General features: G+C 40.6%; 1 protein-coding gene across 25 annotated transcripts in view; it reads left to right on the plus strand.

Moving 5' to 3' along the window:
- The window catches only part of Kalrn (kalirin RhoGEF kinase), a 700,573-nt gene that overhangs the window by 481,465 nt on the left and 200,181 nt on the right, over window positions 1-18,927 (plus strand). For 8 of the 25 annotated variants that reach the window (XM_029568202.1, XM_029568203.1, XM_029568204.1 and 5 more), the window contains exon 34: window positions 11,722-13,179. The exons of the other annotated variants lie outside the window; for them this stretch is intronic. In XM_029568202.1, the coding sequence (XP_029424062.1) occupies window positions 11,722-11,784 (63 nt within the window). In that variant the 3' untranslated portion in view covers window positions 11,785-13,179. Of the gene's footprint in view, window positions 1-11,721; window positions 13,180-18,927 lie in introns of those variants that run through there. 25 annotated transcript variants of the gene reach the window in all.

Raw genomic sequence — 18,927 nt, forward strand, 5'->3', positions numbered from 1 at the left:
TCTTGAGCCTGGTTGCTTGTGGATGTGTCCCTGGCTGTGTTGGAGCAGTCCTTTTCTTGTACCAGGACTACTAGATTGCTGTTTCCTCACTTGTAGGGGTTTAATGCTGAGTCTTACAAGTTCAAGAAATTCAAGTACTACCTTTTTTTAATGCTGTATTTGGTAATATTTGAAATAGCTAATACAGAAAGATGGCACACTGATTAAAGTTTGAGGAGGGCTCTTCCTACAGACGGCAAGGTTCTGCTGATAGGAGCTATGGAATGCTTCTTGAAGGCTCTAACCTACATTGCTGTCTGCCCTACAGGGGCATCTACACCTCCTTAAACTTTGTGATGTACTGACAGAAAAACAAAACAGAACAAAAGTAGCAGGCTTAGTCTTGTTTCTTGTCTACTGTCTCCTGCAAGATGTCCTTTTTGCTGTGGGAGTAATGTTTTCAAAGTTTCCATTTATTTTATGTAGTTTACTTACATATGAGGAGCAGATTGACTTAGTGAGCCATAGGAGATATTAAAATTCATTCTTTTCTTTTCCTCAAGATTCTGAGGCTGTTATTTTATCTGATTTATTAATTCATCAGCCATGTATTGAGCTCCTACTACGTGTACTGTGCAGAAGACAAAGGCTATGTATGAAACAGATTAACACCTTGGTTGCCTGCTAGAGCTTTCTCTGCTGTGTTGATGTTAGCCCGGGTGTGGTCGGTTTAAGACTTTAGGAGGTGTGAAAAGGGAGTAGGGCTTGTCAAAACAAAAGCACAGTAAGAAAAAAAAAAAAAAAAATGAGTCTGCCGAGAGTGGATGGTGAACTCTAAAATCTGCAGAGCACACTCTATCTTTTCACCTCTCCATGCCTAGTAAGAACAGGCAATCTTTATTGCATTCAGGAAATTTTTCTTGAAAACTCCCAAAGAGAAATGTTTTCAGGATATGTTCTCTGACATCTAACTTAAAGGCAAACTGTGACCAGAAGTCCAAACCAGTAAACCTGTTATTTAGGGAGAAGGCTGCTAGGGAACTATCACTAACACATGACCAAGCAGAAGGTCAATGGAAAAGAATCAAGCTAAAGGGAAAATAGAAAACTATGTCCAATCTGTTGCCACACTAATTCATTTTTTGTTCGATATAATTGAATTGAGTGTCCACTGATGGCCAGATTGACTGGATAAAAACAGTTGCCATCCTTGCCCATAGTCTTCAGTTCACACCTAGGTATCTTGCATGCGATGACGAGGGGCGTGTGCAGGTCCCTTGTGTTCATGAGACAGCTGTGCTCAGCACTTAGTTTTTGTCGGTTGCTGTGCTGATCATCAGAGAAGTTGCAGCAGCCATGAACGTGTGAGATATGCACATTTGCACCAGGACAATGCAGCTTTGAAGGACAAATTTATCCTGGGGAACCAGGGAAGACTTGACACAAGAAGTAAAATTTGAGCTTGGCCTTGAAGTTTGTCTTTCTATTCTCCTCCTTTGCATCAATTTTATGCCCTAAATAAATTTAATCCTGGACAGTCTATCAAAGAGAAGTGCTTCTGACACTTTTGTATGGTGTGAAGTATTTTATCTTGATATAGAATCAGACGTTTTTTTTAAATGCAAGTGAATTATGAAGATGTTCCCTTAATCATCTTTACCAAAACAGTGTTATACTTCATGCTCATCTAATTAGATGTTTCTTTAATGATACATTCGATGTTTTTAAAGTGAATGTGAAGGCATTAATATACCTGCAGTGCAAAATTCTTCTAGAGGCATTCTTTTAAAATATAAAATCCATACATATTTATTCTTTTAAAAAACTTCCCTGCTGACAAGATGGTTCATCAGGTCAGGGCACTTAGTGCCAAACCTAATGACCTGAACTTGATCCCCGGAAGCCACATGGTGGAAAGAGAAAACTGCCTCCTGCAAGTTGTCCTCAAACCTCCACATGCTCACCATGGCATGCACATGCACAAAATAAAATAAATGTAAAAAACTTTCAAACAGGTAGTAGCACACAATAAGTACTTCTTTATGTTTTTTCCATGTAGCAAACCCGCAAAATCATTCCTCCAGGACAGGCGGGTGCTTCACTCCTTTGTATACTAGTACAGTTGATTGCCTAAGCATCATAATTTACTTAACTTGGTGGGATGTTTCCACTCTGTTGCCATTGCTAACAAGGTTGTAAATATCCTTGTGCAGATACAGTTTTTCACATTTGTGAGCATATTAGCAAGATAACAATAGAATTGCTGCATCAAAGTGAACATGTATTTTAAATTTTGATAGAAATGCTAAATACCTCTCTATAGCTATTATGCCAGTCCATATCCTCCAGTTGTGCATGTGAATGCAAGTTTCCCCAGAGTTGCTATCAATTGGAAAGATTTTTATTTTTCCAATCTATCAGATACTTCAATCTATTCATTTTGTTCTTTCCTGTTTTATTCAGCTACCAATATTACAACTGTATTATTTTCTACTATTTTTACTGAAATGTATAACATTTTATCTGCATTAGCTCCAAAATGAGAGTTATGGGCTGCTCTGAGTCATTGTTATTTATAAACATGTTTCTATGGATAAAATACATCTGATTTACAGTAAACTGTAAAATGTTTTAAATGTGAAATATGTGTGCTAAAATGCATAAACAAAACTGAACAACTTAGTGGCTAAGTATCATTTTAGCATGTGTGTAACAGTCATGCAGACTGTGAAGTAGAGCACCACCCACTTTCTGGAATCCTCCCAAGTGCCCTCCTGGTCACATCCCTGAGCTTGTTCCCCTGGGGTAACCACTCGCTTGAAGTCACAATGTCCTGATTTTATAATTTCACCTTCTTTGTAAATTCTCTTAGTAGTATAGTTTCAATGTGACTGTTTTATGACAAGAATAATACTCTGTAATTCTTTCATGTCTTAATTTTGCTACTTAACACTTGTTTTATGGGATTCATCCATGCTGGGGTACAGAGTTGTCTGTTCATTTTCATTATTGTATAGTATTCAATCATCTGAGCATACAAAATTTTATTTATTCATTCTGCACTCAGAATGTTGAGACTATTGCAAGTAATTCTCTGTGAGCATCCTGATGTATACATATCCCTGGTGCATATAGTTCAGTTTCTCTAGACTGTCAAAGTAGGCATGAAACTTGTAGGTGGCAGGATGTGCATGTGCATCTTGAGCTAAATTTCCATTCCTACCAGTATGCATAAAATTCCCCATTATTCTGCTTCCTCACCCATGCTGATACTATAGGGCTTCAAAGTTTGGGCAGATCTGGTAGATTGTAGTAACACCTGCTTCTGGTATTGATTTGTGCTTCTCTGATTCCTCCTAGGACTATACATTTTTGTACAAACTTACTGGGTCTTGAATTGCCTCTTTTATAACATTCCTGTCAAAGCCTTTTACTTATACATCTAATGGATTGTTTGTTTTTCAATTTGGTATTCTGTTTAGAGTTCATGTCTTCTGAATATTGATTTATGTTGGTTATACATGTAACTATCTGCTCTCAGTGTGGCTAGTCCTCTTACTCTCTGTTTGTATCATAATATAATTTGATTTTAAGATAATGCACTGATAAGTTAATGTGTCATGGGATGTGACAGAAAGCATTTCTTATGTTTAATGTTTAAAAATAGTTCACCACTTATATTTTCACAAAAAGAATATACCAAAATAAAAACTGAATATATGCTGCCAGTTTCTGTCCGTCCATAAGTTCTGTTTTAATGAAGATTTAGAACTAATGGACTATTAAATGCAGCTCTGTGTTGCATATTATTTGATACACTAACATGACATGCATTAGAATTAAGGCAATGAAATCTATTAGAAAAAATGATAAATACATTGTCATTTAGCTGTCTAATAAACAGACTCAAGATATAGGAAGGAAGTCTGTATATAACAAAACTAAACACCTGTACCCATGATAAGCCTTTCAAATCTCAATTTTATATGCATCCTTATGATCTTGATCCTATAGTTATTTGACCTACAAGAGAATTGAAAGATAAAGTTACTTCTGCATTGAACAAAGACTGAGCAGGGATGCAGAAAGGCTGTGGAAGCAGAGCTGGCAGAGGAATTCACTTAATATTTGTCTCACATCTGCTATTTTGCTTGGTGCCTACCACTCTCAGTGATTACATAAGAAGCTGTGAGGTTGTGTGATTGTGAGTAGTTTCTCCAACAAAAGACGAGGACAGAAACATGTCTGTTTTATATCCTCATTGCATCACCAGATCTAACAATGCTAACTCATAGAAGTCATTCGATAAATATTCATTAAATAAATAAATGAAGAGTGAACAAATAAACACATGGTAATGTGTCTGGCATTGGGGGTATAAGAACTAATCTGGGAGGATCAGAGATGTTCAGCATTTCACTTTACTGAGTAGAACTTGCTTGGACAGCATAGATGCTGGGAAAAGGGGGAAGTCCATTCCAGAGAAGAAAATATAGGATAAGTCTGCAGGAAGAGTGAGTTTGCCTGGTTGAAGTTCAGGGATTGTGTGGTGAATCATGGGAAATAAATGATGATTTGGGTAGATCATGGCAGGTGCCAAACACCATCAAAAGAATTTAGACTATTCTGATCCAAGAAATGCTAGAAGGGTTTTTAGTGTAATGGTTTCTGAATTGCGTTTATCTTTCCTGTTAGCCTAGCACAGTGTGCAGACTCTCCCCGTCAGACGCACTTCAGCGTTCAGCTCTTTTTTTCAGATTGTCAGATGCCTCCTTTCCCTCTACTGCACAGCACACAGAAGTTCCTTCATGCTCTAATGAACTTCTCTATTCTTGATTCTTTAGATCTCTCTCACTTTCCACAAGTTTCTGTTACTTTGCTTCTGAGACTCATGACAAAAATTCCAAGCTTTATCTCTGGATTGACTTCACTTTAACGATATTTTTGTATTTATTCACCCACCACTTTTTTCCTGAGTACCTACTATGAGCCAGGTATTGTTCCCAGATGGAAATGCAGAGGTGAGACCACAGGCGTGCCTCTCTCCTCATGAACACTGCACTCAACTGAAGACCCAGAAACAAGCAAACAAATAGAAAGCCAGAGGGGCCATGGTAAACATGACCACTGTCAGATGCTTCTGGCTTGATACTTTACTCCTCTTCCTCAGCCTCCATGTCAGTTATTTCCTTTCCTTCAACCCAGTAACCTGATGTGACTTCTATGTTTTGGGCAGAAGCAACATGGTTTCCCAGGCCCCCAAGCTTGTCTATAAGTATATTTTAGCCTAGTCTCTGTTAGCCAGTGTGCTGCCCAGTCCTGTGGGTGATTTCCTCCAAGTTTCTGCTGCATCTCCTTTACTTTTTTTTTTTTTTTTTTGCCTGTTTACTTTTTTCCTGAGTTCTTTCTGTGGCATCTTAAATGCACCCCTCCCCTGCTTTCTAGGATTTTGTGACTGTATTTTATTTTTTCTACTGACACCAAATTCATCTTCCTAAAACTTTTTTTTCATTATCTTTCTGTTCTATTAAAAGCCTTCATTTGTTCAGGATAAAGAACAAGACCATCTCCAAAGATATTTATGTAGGTTTGCCTATGATGTGTGGTCTTCAAGAGACTGTATCTACAATGTACACACTAAAGCACCTGATACTTCTATAAATACAAAATGGCTGGGTTAGGGTTAGCTGGGATAGCTGTACTTAAATGGCTCTGTACTCTGCCCCACAGGACTGAAATTATACCCATCATACGCTACCTCCCGACCTGCTTCTCTGTGAAACTCCCCTCCACATTTCTACCATAAGCCTTGTGACTTTCCTCATTCTCTATGCTCCCTCAAGTAACTTTCCATTCAAGCACTGTGGAGAAGGGCTGTGCCTCAGCCTGGCTTCACACTGTTGTATTATATGGAAAGTCTATCCCTGGGAGTGTCGGGAACAGATTGAGTATGTCTCTCAATCATAGTAGCATCCTCCAGGGCCTTATACCTCCTCAAAACTTCAATCCTTACCTCTTTTCCTGCCTCCTTCCCTAGCTCCCTAGCTGCAAGCCTCTCTGCTATATATGTGATCATCTTCACTTATTTTTTTTACTCAGTTCTTTCAGCTACCTCACTTTGCCTCCAAATTTATTTCCTGTTCTGACAGACACATTTCTGACCTTGGGAAGAATGTTATTAGAACACATCTCCATTATTGGAATACTTCCTGTAGTTCCTCCCTTAGCACTTAGTGAGACAGTATGTAACTACTGTTCACTACTGTTTCTCATGAATGAGTTTTTGTCTCAGCCACAGAATCACCAGATCCATAAAGACAAGGCTTATGTCTGATACCATGTGTTATCCACAGTACACAGAGATGAGTTAGACATCCACAGGAAGTACTCAGGAAAGAATGCATGCTTTATGTGTGTGTCTTCTACTTATCTGTATTTATGAATTGGTGTGTTTTAAAATACATTTTCTACATACTGTTTAAGGCATTTACTATGTGGCTTTGGATGAGGGTATGTTGATTTCCCCTGGTCATCAGGCCCGTAACATTATACACTAGTGAGTGGTGACTGTGGTTGGCCAGATGAAGGGCTACCTGAATGGAGGCCTGGAGTTCTTTTTCTTTCCCATCTGCTTTGGGATCCTGTTCTCTAAATATGAAAGACTAATCTTGCTATTAAACATAAAATGAGAACATGTATGTGTACATATGTATGTATTTGTGCTTATGTGTCCATATACACACATTTGTGTCTATGTATACATGTATGCATATATGGGTATATGAAGGAAATGCACCGAAAAGTAAATTATGGTTATTTCTGGTAGGTGGATTTTTGTACTTCTCTACAATAAGACATAGTGCTTTTATTAACAAAACCCTAAGGATTTAAGGATAGGAAAGGATAAGTTTATTAGCTGGTTGCTGAAGTCTGGCCTCTGCACAAACCAAGGATGCCTGTCAGGGAACAGGGTACTCTACATCTCCTCGGGGTCTCAAGGTTGAGAAAGTGACCAGAGAGTGAATTTACCTGACTTGCAGATGGGCCAAGGTTAGGAGCAGTGAAACTGGCAACTTTGTTTGGTTGTAAGGGTTAGGAGCATTCGACTGTGATACAGAAGAGAAAGGAAATCAGGAGGCAGAGGGATGGGTAGAGGGGCCTTGTTGAGCTCTACAGGGCTTCTTTCTAGTGCCACTGTTCCACTAGAGGTGAGTGGAAAAGGCAAGGGGAATCCTGGAACATACTTGCAAGTTCATGAAGAGTTTTCACAAAAGGAATGCCCTACAAGAAAGAGGAAGCCCCGTTCGAGCTTGGTTTTAGTCACTGGTGATTAAGGAAGGAGGGATTTTTAGTCATAGTAATTCCAGGTGGGCCACAGAGTCAGCAGGGCACAGAGGGCTCCTTGTAGAAACTCAGTGGCCACTTCATGGGCATGAGGGTTTCTGAGAGGCGGTTGCTCACCATGAGGTCTAGGATCCTCTACACACACACACACACACACACACACACACACGCACGCACGCACGCACGCACTTCCCCCAAACAAACAGACACTATAAAGGGCAGAGGGAAAATCTTCTGATAAAGGGACTATTTCTAACTTTTCTAAATTTGGAACCATAAAATGAAACAAACATTTTCAAGGCTATCTCTCCCACACTGTCCAGATTCAAAGTTCAGAAAGTTCCTAAGGAGAGGGAGAAATGGGAAAAGAAAACTGTGGGGTATTCTGGAGTTGGGGTATGTGTCCTGTCCCTGGGGCGGTGCCTCATGGTGAGCCTATCTGTGCACCCTAGGTGCCGTGCTGCTCAGCCATTCATCCCACACCCCACATTCCTTCCCTATTCCTTCCCCTTAGAATGAGGGGTGGAGAACTCTGGACTCATTGTGGGCAGCAGACTCACCTTAGATCCCAAAGGAGACCCTCAGACAGAGTAGCATTCAGGAAGGAGCAAAACCAAAAGGTGTATTTTGCTCCCAAAATACATTTCATGATGCTGATCTCTTCCTTCTGTGAACTAGTCAATATTTTTCCCCACTGTGTATCTTGTCGGGGCGGGGGGTTGTTGTTGTGTTTTGTTTTGTTTTGTTTTTTCATTCTAATGGCTATAGTAAGAATTTCTTGTCCAGGATCTGGCTTGAAACTTGAGGTGGAAAAATATTTTCATAGACCAGTTATGGTATTTGCAGAGTTCTCTGAGTGTAATGGAGAAACATAGACAGAACACACCAAGTCCCCACCCAGAACAAAATCCCTTCCCCATCTAATGAGGCAGCTGCTACTGTTTCCCTGGGGAGTCGCTGTTGTTGATGGCCAGTAGAGAAAAGCACACAGGCTGCCAGCAGGAAAGCCACCAGAACACAGACCACTGGCCCCTGCCTTTCCAACTGAGCCCCTAACATGAAGAGCCTGGTGGTCCTCAAGGTACGGATCATTCTCATCATCTTGCAGATGACAGGTTTTACAGGAAAGTATTGTTTGGAGAGAAAATAATTTACCCAGGGTCATACAACCAGAAAGTGCAGACCTGAGGTTTGAACCCTGGTCCTCTATGCCCATGGCCCCTACTGGCCAAATCCAATAACAAAACCATTATATAATGGAGGCACCAATACACAAAGCAACATTTGGCTCAAATAATATAAATTCTATGATGTCCCCTTCCTGATCAATTGAAGGAAATCACTCAAATTTAAAAAACAAGAATAGTCCGGAATCTGTGTATGGTGTGTGCCAGCTCTCACTGTCTTCTGTGCCTAGTAGAACATAGCATGAATCAGGAACAAGAGGAGACTGATTATTCTCTTAGCCTTGGAACTGGCAGTTGAGACACATCCTTGTTTCAGGGGCTTCCTAATCCATCAGAATGAAACATTGAGAACATATAGGTAGATAAGTGATAGTAAAGAACACTATTGGCAAGAAGCAGCTAAGACTCACTGAGCAGCATGCTACAGAATAGCTGCCTCGATTCTTTGTGGAGTAAGAAAGGGTATAATTCTATCACATAATAAATGTGTTCCTCATCTGTGGCTGTTTTATCTCACTGCATGTCTAGTCTGATCTCCCATGGACACAGTGACCACAGAACATCTCACTGTGGCTCAGGAAGCCCTATCATGGAATTAGAATATTAGAGCAAACCCTATGGTCTGTTGAGTAAAAGGTTTATATGAAGGCAGCTGTGCCTGAACAGGACACAACCCTTCCCAAAGTAAGTGCTGAGGAGGTTTACTTAATAAAGTGAGTTCCCTGATTCTTGCCCCTGTAAAATGCCAAAGAGAAGTGCTGGGGCACTTGAAATGTAGTTAGCAGGTTGCAAATTCAGAAGGTCTAGGGATGGAGCATTTGGGACGCAGAAAAAGCCTCAGTACTAAGGATTCAGGGGCCCTTAGAATTTCCAGGGTAATATTTCAAAACTCTGATCCTATGCTTGCCCACAGAAAGCAAAGGCGTGGGATGATTGGATGTGAGATATCTGTAAATCCTCCATTGAGAGCTATTTTCCAAATAAGAAAGACCAAAAAAATCTAATTGTCTCTTTTTTTCATACCTTGACTTTAACTTTTCAGCCAGTCCCTACCTTAGGCCAGATTTTTTTTAAGTGATCTCAGTGGCACTACAAATAGCTATTATGTTTACAGTTAAAAGCTGTGCAGCTGGGCATAGTAGTGCACAATCTATGATCCTAGTAGCACCTGGGAAGCTAAGGCAGGATTTTAAGTTCAAGGTCAGTCTCAAAACAAACCAAAAACACTTAAAAGTCATGCATTGCTGTCACTACTCTGTTTAAGTGCTCATTGGGTACATTCAATCATGGCTTTCTGTTCAGGTATGTGTGCCTTCCTCAGAATTTTCAGAAATAAGTGTGCTCAGTTTGTCTACACGGGCTTAATTCCTGGATGTCTCTATACATCAAATCGTCTTCAGACAAATTTGCAGATGCAGAGTCAATCACAACTTGAGATTTAAAAGAGTATGAGAAAGCTAATGAACCTAGTACGCATGTATAATAAAGTGATTCAAGTCACTTCCACTTAAGTGCTGGGGCTTAAGATAGATCTGTACGTGAAGGCTACTTTGGACTCAGTGGCATATAAATTACAGTCATCATTTAGTAAATGGACTCTCCTTTTGAAGAGGACAGTTTTGAAGTCAAACCTATCTGTTCAGAGCTCACTCCCTCCACTTGCCAGTTGTATGATCCTGGGTAGGACCTCTCCAGGCCTGAGTGTAAAATGAGGTCAAGGGTATTACCCATCCCCCAACAGACTGTGATGCAGATTATTTATTATGTGACCTGATGCCTGTAAACACTCAGTACTTTGGCACATGGCAAACGCTTAAATTTTTATTAATTATTAGTAGTAAATAAAGAGCAGCAGAATGCCCAATTCAATATTTATAAAATTATTAAATTCTACCATTAAAATACATGTATAGACCTATGGCACATATATTAACTACTATGGAAATGACAGCAAATGTATTATAGAAACTAGAGAGTCAGGAAAGCTGATGGCATCTCCCTTGTTTATACTAGATGATAGTACACCAAGGAAAATGTGGTTTCAAATTATTGAGTCCCTTTTTCCCTAGTGCAGTTGACCTCTCTGAGCAGATGAGGGACTTGACCATGCAAGTGGGCAGCTCCTGGCTTTCTTCCAAATCCTTTTTCCCTTCCCAGATCCAGAGTGCTCCCTGCCTTCCGTGGAGCTCAGGACAGCTAGAATAGATACCAATTTACCTTACTTGTTTTCTCCAGCTTAATGAAGTTTCTCTTTAACTGAAATTCTGACTGGGAGAGTTTCAGAGTCAATTTTTTATTTCTGTGTGGCAAGTGTAATAGAGTTTTTAACTCCATGGTGCTAAGCACCTGTCAAATCTGAAATGATGCTCTAATAATACTGAACTTTTATCTTGGAGCCATTGTTACTTTAAATGTTTCACTCTTCCAGTAGGTATTAGAAGTTTGCCATTTTTCTTAGTTCTGTTTCACACGGATGCTGGGTCTGTAATCTGCCCGCATTCACTAGCCTAGTCAGTGATTCCCTTCCTCAGACAGCCCTGCAGTTTCCCCCAAACAGCCACATACCTTAGAAAAACTACAATTTGTTTTGTATCATGGACTCTGGCCACACATGAAATCAGGAATTTTAAGTCCATTACTGCCAAACATCTACATAAATGAGTAAACTTTTCTACATTTCTTTCCCCAATTAAATGTTACAACAAGGCTTGGTAGGGTATGGTACCCTGAAAGAGTTTAAGCAAGAAAAATGTAACAAAAAGAGAATGGGATGATCACTACCAGTAGGACCACGTATCCACTGCATCCCTGTTAGTGCTGTTCCTACCTCAGTTTCTGTTATGTATGTGGCTTGGATGTTGGGAAGCCACTGCAGGATTGGTCCATCGGGATCTTGTAAATTGGAAGGATGTAGATTTGAGTTCTAATGCAGAAGTGGCCAATCAGTGATCCTCATCCAGATCCTCGACCTGCTTGGCCTCTTCTGGACCTTCAGAGAAAGGAGTAGCTTACCCATCTCTGCTTCCTTCATACCCTCTTCTGAAAGAATGGTGGTATATCTTGCAGGTTGTACTCTGTGCAAGGGGTTACTAGGAGTATAGGAGGTTGCGCTAATGATTTAACACTGTTTTCTATAAAGGGCTATGGGAATCTCATGCAGATTTTTGCAAAGTCATATGCAAATCACAGAGCCCAGCCCTTTTCTTAACAGGATGGCAACCTTGTTCCTCGGTGGCACCTGGGACCTGGAGATCCTTTCTCCACTTACGTTTAGCACGCAGCCTGGGACTTGTCCCTGCAGCTCACCGGGTTAGCCGTGGCGCCGTTGGGACCTCCCACCAGGACTCCAATCACCCAACTCTCTTGAGACTGCTCTGACAGGGCTGGTGTGGGGTACAGCCTTTCCTCAGAGGGCAACATGTACCAAGCAAAATCTGCCCACCTGGGCCATGGGCTCACCCCAGGCCTCCTTGCTTCTCTCCTGGGTGCAGTTTTAAGGTTGCTGAGCTTCAATCCAAACTCTAAAATGGTGGAGCAATAGAAATTTCAAGAGACCCCAAGGCCCCATGTACTTCCCCCAGCTCCCAATCTGAACACCAGGGAAGAACCCCCCCCCCCAAGACCTTCACTGCCCAAGAGGTCTGTAACTCCAGTAGACAGGGTAATGAAAGGGGTGCACTTAGCTTGTTTCTCTCCAAGTTGAATATTTCTGTGAACTCTGGACCCCAATCTGGAAAACCTCATCCTTCTACTCTAGGCTGTCTCCTCCATATCACAGGAGAAAGTGGGGAAGAAGAAGAAATGGTTCATGAAAGAGTTGATGAGGGTTAACTCTGGCCTTTCCTAAACATTGGCAGCAGCCACTTCCCCAGAACATTTTTGTTTCAGCCTCCCCAGGGTTGCCATGGTTTTCTCATTCCCTCTCTTCACTCCCTTCTGAGGTCTCTGGGGCAAAGACCACCCTTCCAGTCCCCATTTGTTTCAAGTGATCCTGTTGGGTGGGTGGGTGAGTGGAAAGTGTGAGAAAATCTAAATGAAACCAATTGGCCACATGCTGATAATTGTTGACACTAGATGGGTCACATGGCTGTTCATTATACTATTCTCACTTTTGTATATGTTTGCAATTTTTCATAATAAAAAATTTTAAAGCCCTCCAGCTTCCATAACATTCAAGAGTGAACTCCAACCTCTAACAGAGTTTCATGGAAATCCCCACACCAAGGCAAGAGGCAGGGATGATTCCATTTCATATAAATATATATATATATGTATACACTCATTTTCTAACCTTTTTTAAGGCCCACTGCTTTATTTTCAATAGACTAAACCTTATTTCTAAGGGGTCCTGAAGTTGGGCTCACTTCCCAGGCTGGGTGATAGGGGAGGGCAGGGAAGAGGGTCCTTAAAAGTTTACACTTTCATGTATCTCACAATCTTATTGTGAGAATGTGACTTGTTCAGTGTTCTGAACTTTGGGAAGGATATGTACTCTCAATGCAAAGTGTCATTCTCTGGAATTGCACCTGGCTCAGGAAAGGATTGTCTTTGTACTTGAATTTATATCCAATGGAGAACCTTAACACGGGCATTTGCATGATGAGAATTGCTGCTGTCTTTTTTTCCGTATGTCACTTTCTTGAATGTGTTCTAATAAAATTATTCTAAAGCAGGCTGTTGATATATAGTGATTTATAAATACTTTCTGAGGAGCTCTGAGGCCCTTAAATTCTCTGCTAAGAACCCTTCCCACTTTCTGGAAAGATCTATAATACTGGGGACAGGTGCATGGAGTGTGCATCTGGCATGAGGGTGGCACCACTACAATTGCAGTAACTAATGAGGATTGGATCAACCACAGAAATTTGTTTTCTGGTTTCCTAGCAACAGAATTTGTTTTCTAGAACAAAGATGACCACCTATAGATGAGAATAGTGGGGGAAGGCAGAAAGGGCCGTGCAGGACCAGGAGTGGGATTCACGCTACCAGGGAAGACGGCACCTCGGGAGAGAGTAAAGAGAAGGGGCAGAAGCAGCCGAAAGCAGACAGACCAAGTTTAGACTTGTTCTGGGTGGTGATCAGACTCAGCACCTTCAAGGGATAACCAATTGTTAATTTTTATTTTCAACATTGTACATTTTGGCATCAAGTCATAGCAGGTTGCAAAACTCATTGGGCAAACTGCTGTGTTCCCAAAGGGTGATATTTTGAAAAATGCTTTTTATACTGATCCTTTTGCTCCCTTCAAGCAAGAGTGGCTAGGGTGCTCCCATGAACCAGCAACAATCTTAAGTGGATTCTTCAGTGAAGGAGGCATCCTTAGAAACATTGTGGCCTAACAAGTGTGTGCAGGGGGACGGAGGGCAGAATCAGACAAGGAAACTTCCATTTTCTGAGCACCTTTCTCATACCAGACACTAAGGAGACATTGAATTTACTCCTGTAATTTTCTCAAAACTGTGCAGAGAGGCCAGTAATATTGTCTTTATTTTCCTAATGAAGAGGCTGAAGCTAAGAAAAGGAAATCTCTTGAATACACTCATGTAGCTAGAAATGACAGATCTGTGACTCTGTGGTTCATCATCTCCAAATCCCTGCTTTTCCAAGCTACCAGGCTGATGGCCAGGTGGTTGGCCTGGGATTTGCATGGCATCACTGCCTCAACTGTCCATATCAGTGACCTGTGTAGACTAGTATTCTGTTCTTCCCTATGCCTAGAGAACTCTTCTGAGCCAGAGTCTTTTAATGCACATCTACATACCTGTGACTTGGTTACTATGTAGAGCACAGGTCAATGAGGCTGAAATTACCAGTTAGTTTTCATAGGGAGTTATTTCCCAAGTGTTTATCATGTAGCTCCATGTCCTAACTGGACATTATGAAGTAGGTAAGCTAACAGTCCCTGTTCTTATGAAACTTAGCAGCACAGGAGATAAGCATCAGTCAAGTAGCAGATGAATAGATGTATAACAACTGCAAGAGGCTCAAGATCACTGAGATGAAACCAAGACCCAGAAATGCTGTTTGCCCAAGGCCGTGTAACAGATTAGAGGCAGAATAACGAATAAGAACTCCTGATTTTATATTACTTTTAACCCCTACTATATCTCTCTATTCTTTTGCACAGTTATTAGACTACCCAGCCAGATAAACATGTCAGTCAAGATACTACCCCATAACCAGCACAACCCAAAGGATACCTTTGAAAGTGATTAACTAAATCCCTGAGGATGACTCTGATCAGAGCCTTGTTTGCAGACTTACCTCAGAATCCAAAGCAAGGACAGAAAGGCAGAGCTCCATGCTGTAGTGGTGTGCCAGATAAAGGGGTGCACAGGTGCTACAGTGTCTTGGTATGACCCCAACATTTTCCATTTTCCATATCAAGCAAGCAGTCACTCGTTAATTAAGCATATATTTATTGAGCACATACTAGATGCCAGGCACAGTTCTCAGAGTTAGGGACATGGATAATAAAACAGATTGCCATTCAGAGAACATGCATTCTCACTGGAAGAGACAGACAAAAACACAAAGAACTACCACAGCATTGTAGAAGACAGTAAGTGCTACAAAGAAAATAAATCAAGGATGGAAGGCAGAACATGATGGAAGTAGGGATGCATTTTCAAGTAGAGTGGTTGGGAAAAAGACCTCCCTAAGAAACTGAAGTACCAGATCATCATGCCAAATCTATACACATATACATGCATGTACATATGTAATATGCATATTATAAATAGGAATGAAAAGGCTATAAATATGTCTCTTCTTTTTAAGTGTGACAGACAGTGCCTTAACATGATTTAACAGATGACTTTGTATCCAGCTCTAAATAGCTAATTATACAGTATGATTGGAAAAGTCCCCAAGCCACCTCCTCTGGCTCATCCCAGTACTCAAATCCTCTGGGCTAAAGCAGTGGTTCTCAAACTCAAATATTCACCAATATCACCTTGAGGGATTGTCAAAGCACAGATCCTGGGCCCCACTCCCAGAATTCTATGATTCAGTTAATCTAGGGTAGAAATGTGAATCTGCATTTCTGACAGATTCGCAGGTAATTCTGGTGCCAGGGACCACACTTTGAGACCGTCTAAGTGATTATAGTTAAAAAAAAAAAAAGACAAAAAAAAAAAACAAACAAACAAACAAAAAAACTTCCTATTAAGATAAAACTGTCCCATAAGAAAGAACGTGCCTGTTCCTTAGGATTCCTAGATGGACTTAATACACATAGAGGTATGTAGCCTCCCAAGGTAGAACCTTAGTTGCCTTGCTTCAAGTTCAGAGTTCTTCCTCCCCCAACCCTTTTCATAACAGTAGCTAAAGCATTGTCTTAGGACATCACAACTGTGGGTCATTGAGATCCAGGACATATAGTTGTTCTTTGCATCTTGATCTGTTGAAAATATTTCACTCTCTGCAAGAAGGCTATCCATGTGAATGATTAACTGTGGGAAGTATTGGGCCCTATGTGAGTTCTCTGTGCCATAAACACATTGCTGCTCTTCCCCTACCAGTTATTACACAGAGAAAATGCTAACTCATTTTATTAATAGACCGAGCTAGAACTAATCATTATGAAAATAAACCTGCTGGGGAAAGCTCACATAGTATTTCCAAAGGCAAATAGAAATGGCATGTTGATTCCATGTGCTATTGCTTCTACTCCATTAGTAGAAATAATTGAAAGATTTCTATATCACTAAAACACAGAGCAAAATGAGAGTGCATTTTGTTAAGTTGGATGACTGATGTATCACAGTCTTAGGTATTCAAATACACCCCCCACAAAAGTGGAAATGATAAAATCCCACTTCCCAGTACTTACCCTTTTGGCCATTTTCTTCAGCAATTCTATGCTGACTAGTAATGGTGAGAGCATTGGGTGTCCTATTGAACCTTGTGGATGGTGGATCTGTGGATTTTAGGAGTTTAGTTTTAGAACTTCTCTGTCTCCCAACCCACTGATATTATGACATCTTCTTCCTACCCATACTGCTAGTGAAGTCACTTATTTATTCAATAAACATTTGTTAAACATTAACTAAGCCTCAGACCCTGTAAAAGCCACCAAACAGGCTACAAAAATGAATTATAAATAATCCTGTCCTCAAAGAACATAACATATAGCAGAGCCACTCTAAACCTCATTGACTAATCAACATTCAGGTATATTTGGGATATGGACCATATCATGGGAGCTGCTCCCTGTTTTCATTCTTTGTATTTACCATATGCCCATAAGAATCCAACTGATGAGCTCTTTCAGCTTCAACATGAAATAAGGACCATTAGGAAAGAAACTGTACCTGAAAAGAAAGATGCAGTAGGGAAAAACACTAAACTGAAGCACATGCAGATCGTTTCATGTTGGCAGCTCAAAAGCATCATATGCAGAGAGCAGTCTAGGATCTAGTAGTCACTGTATATACCCACATGTGAACCATGGAGACTGAATATATGTGGGCCATAAAGATTTGAGGATCAGAAAAAGCAATATTGATGAAAGATCCAGTGTGAATGCATGTTTGGTGAGCTTGACTCCAAAATGTACTAAGAAAATAACTATTCCTTTAAAAAATGATTCATGGTAACTACAACACAGGGAATGAGCATTTAATAAGTTGGGTTGTAAGACGCATAGGATTCAACTGACTCTGTTGTTTCAGAGCTCATGAGACAAAATTCAGTCCATGATCCAGCAATGTGGTTATAGTATGTATACATGTATGCACTCATGTGCATATATGCACTTATGTATTACAAATATATATTCACAGGACAAGCATTATAAACCAGTGATAGATTTTTATGGGGATGCAAACCCTTTTAAATAAATTCCAAATTAATGTTCAAGAAAGGAAGACAAGCTAAGAAAACCAAAAGTGCAATCAGAAGTGAAAGGTGAGACAAGTTCTGGGGACCATGAGCACACTCTTCTGTTTCTATTGAGCCAGAGTAGTAACAGTAGCCTTCACTCCCTCAGCAGCACAAAGGTGATGGCCGGTGATGCCACCCCTCTTCCTTAGTCTGGGCTTTCTCACTACTAGAATCCCAACTCAAGGTATTGGGTAGGCATGCAGCTGGTCCTCAGATCTGTCCTTTGAAATCTGTTTCTACCACGTCTGCAAACCTATCCTGGTTCTGGAGGGAGTTCTTCAACATAGGTGCTAAGTCAAGGTTTACCAGTGATCATCAGGGGTGCCTGTGGAATCGCACAGCTGTGCCCACCATAGGTGGGTTTGTTCATGGATAATAATTGCTTCAGGGAGAATATGAAGACTTAGAAATATCAGTGATGGATAAGAAGTTTCTCGGTATCTGCATTTGAATTTCTAGAATGGTGAAATAAGGAGCATTATTCTGTTTGTAAGAATGTTCAAGGATCTGTTGCCTTTCAGCAGTGACCTTTTAATGGTTCTATACCCAAATGCAATGTCAAGTTTTAGATGTGACACTACTGACTTTTGCTACATAGTGGTTAAGGCATACATCACATTGAAGGAATGTCCCCAGGTGGATAGGAATTAAAATACAGTAGACAGAGAAATAAATTTATTATTGGCATGGTAGTCACTCTAAGAGTGATCTATCAGTAAGGCCCTCTATGTGTTGCTATGGGATCTCATGGGTTCACAGGACTTACATAGGATCTTGGCCTTAAGAGGAGCAAGTGGTGCTAAAAACTGATTTCTGTAGTTGAGTTACTACAAGGCCAGCTGGAAGCTAGCAATGGAAGTAGGAGGCTTTGTGCAGCTCCAGCTTCCTGTGTTTTTATTTGGGATTGACGATTCTGGCATGTTACTTCATATTTTAGCATTTCTGAAACAATCAACCAAAACACTTGTTGGAGAGCTATAAATTGTAACCCTCAAATCCAGGCCATCAGATGACCTAGATATTCCTGCCTACCATGCAAGGCCACACGGACTGGCTTAGTAATGGAACTGGTCCTTAAAGAGGGGGCCTTTGCAGTATCTGATTGGCTGATTGGTGGAGCAAAATAAAAATGGTGATGTTGCAGCTTGACAGTACAGCAAAAGGTTTCATGTAGGGCCATGCATGTGTACAGCCTTCCAGGAGAGGACATCATACCATCAACCCATCATTTCTGGCTTCTGAGGAGTGATTCAGAATTTAAAGTGAGATGGCAAAAAGACCAATGAGTCTAATGATATTATTACCTTGGTTACTTGACCATTACCACAGCTACTTTCCTACCATGCCAAGACCTCAAAAAATATGAATGACTTCTTCTGGATTAAATGTTTTATAAAAAAAAATATACAGAATGCAGAGGGGCGAGATAGGATAGTGTCCATAATGATATTGAACACAGTCACTTTGGTAAATGTTTGACATGGGGAGGAGTGTCATGGGTTATGCCCAGAGTAATGTCATGAGCTGAATT

This window comes from Nannospalax galili, unplaced genomic scaffold (assembly GCF_000622305.1).
Source record: "Nannospalax galili isolate Female #2095 unplaced genomic scaffold, S.galili_v1.0 scaffold18, whole genome shotgun sequence".
Taxonomy (NCBI): Eukaryota; Metazoa; Chordata; class Mammalia; order Rodentia; family Spalacidae; genus Nannospalax; species Nannospalax galili.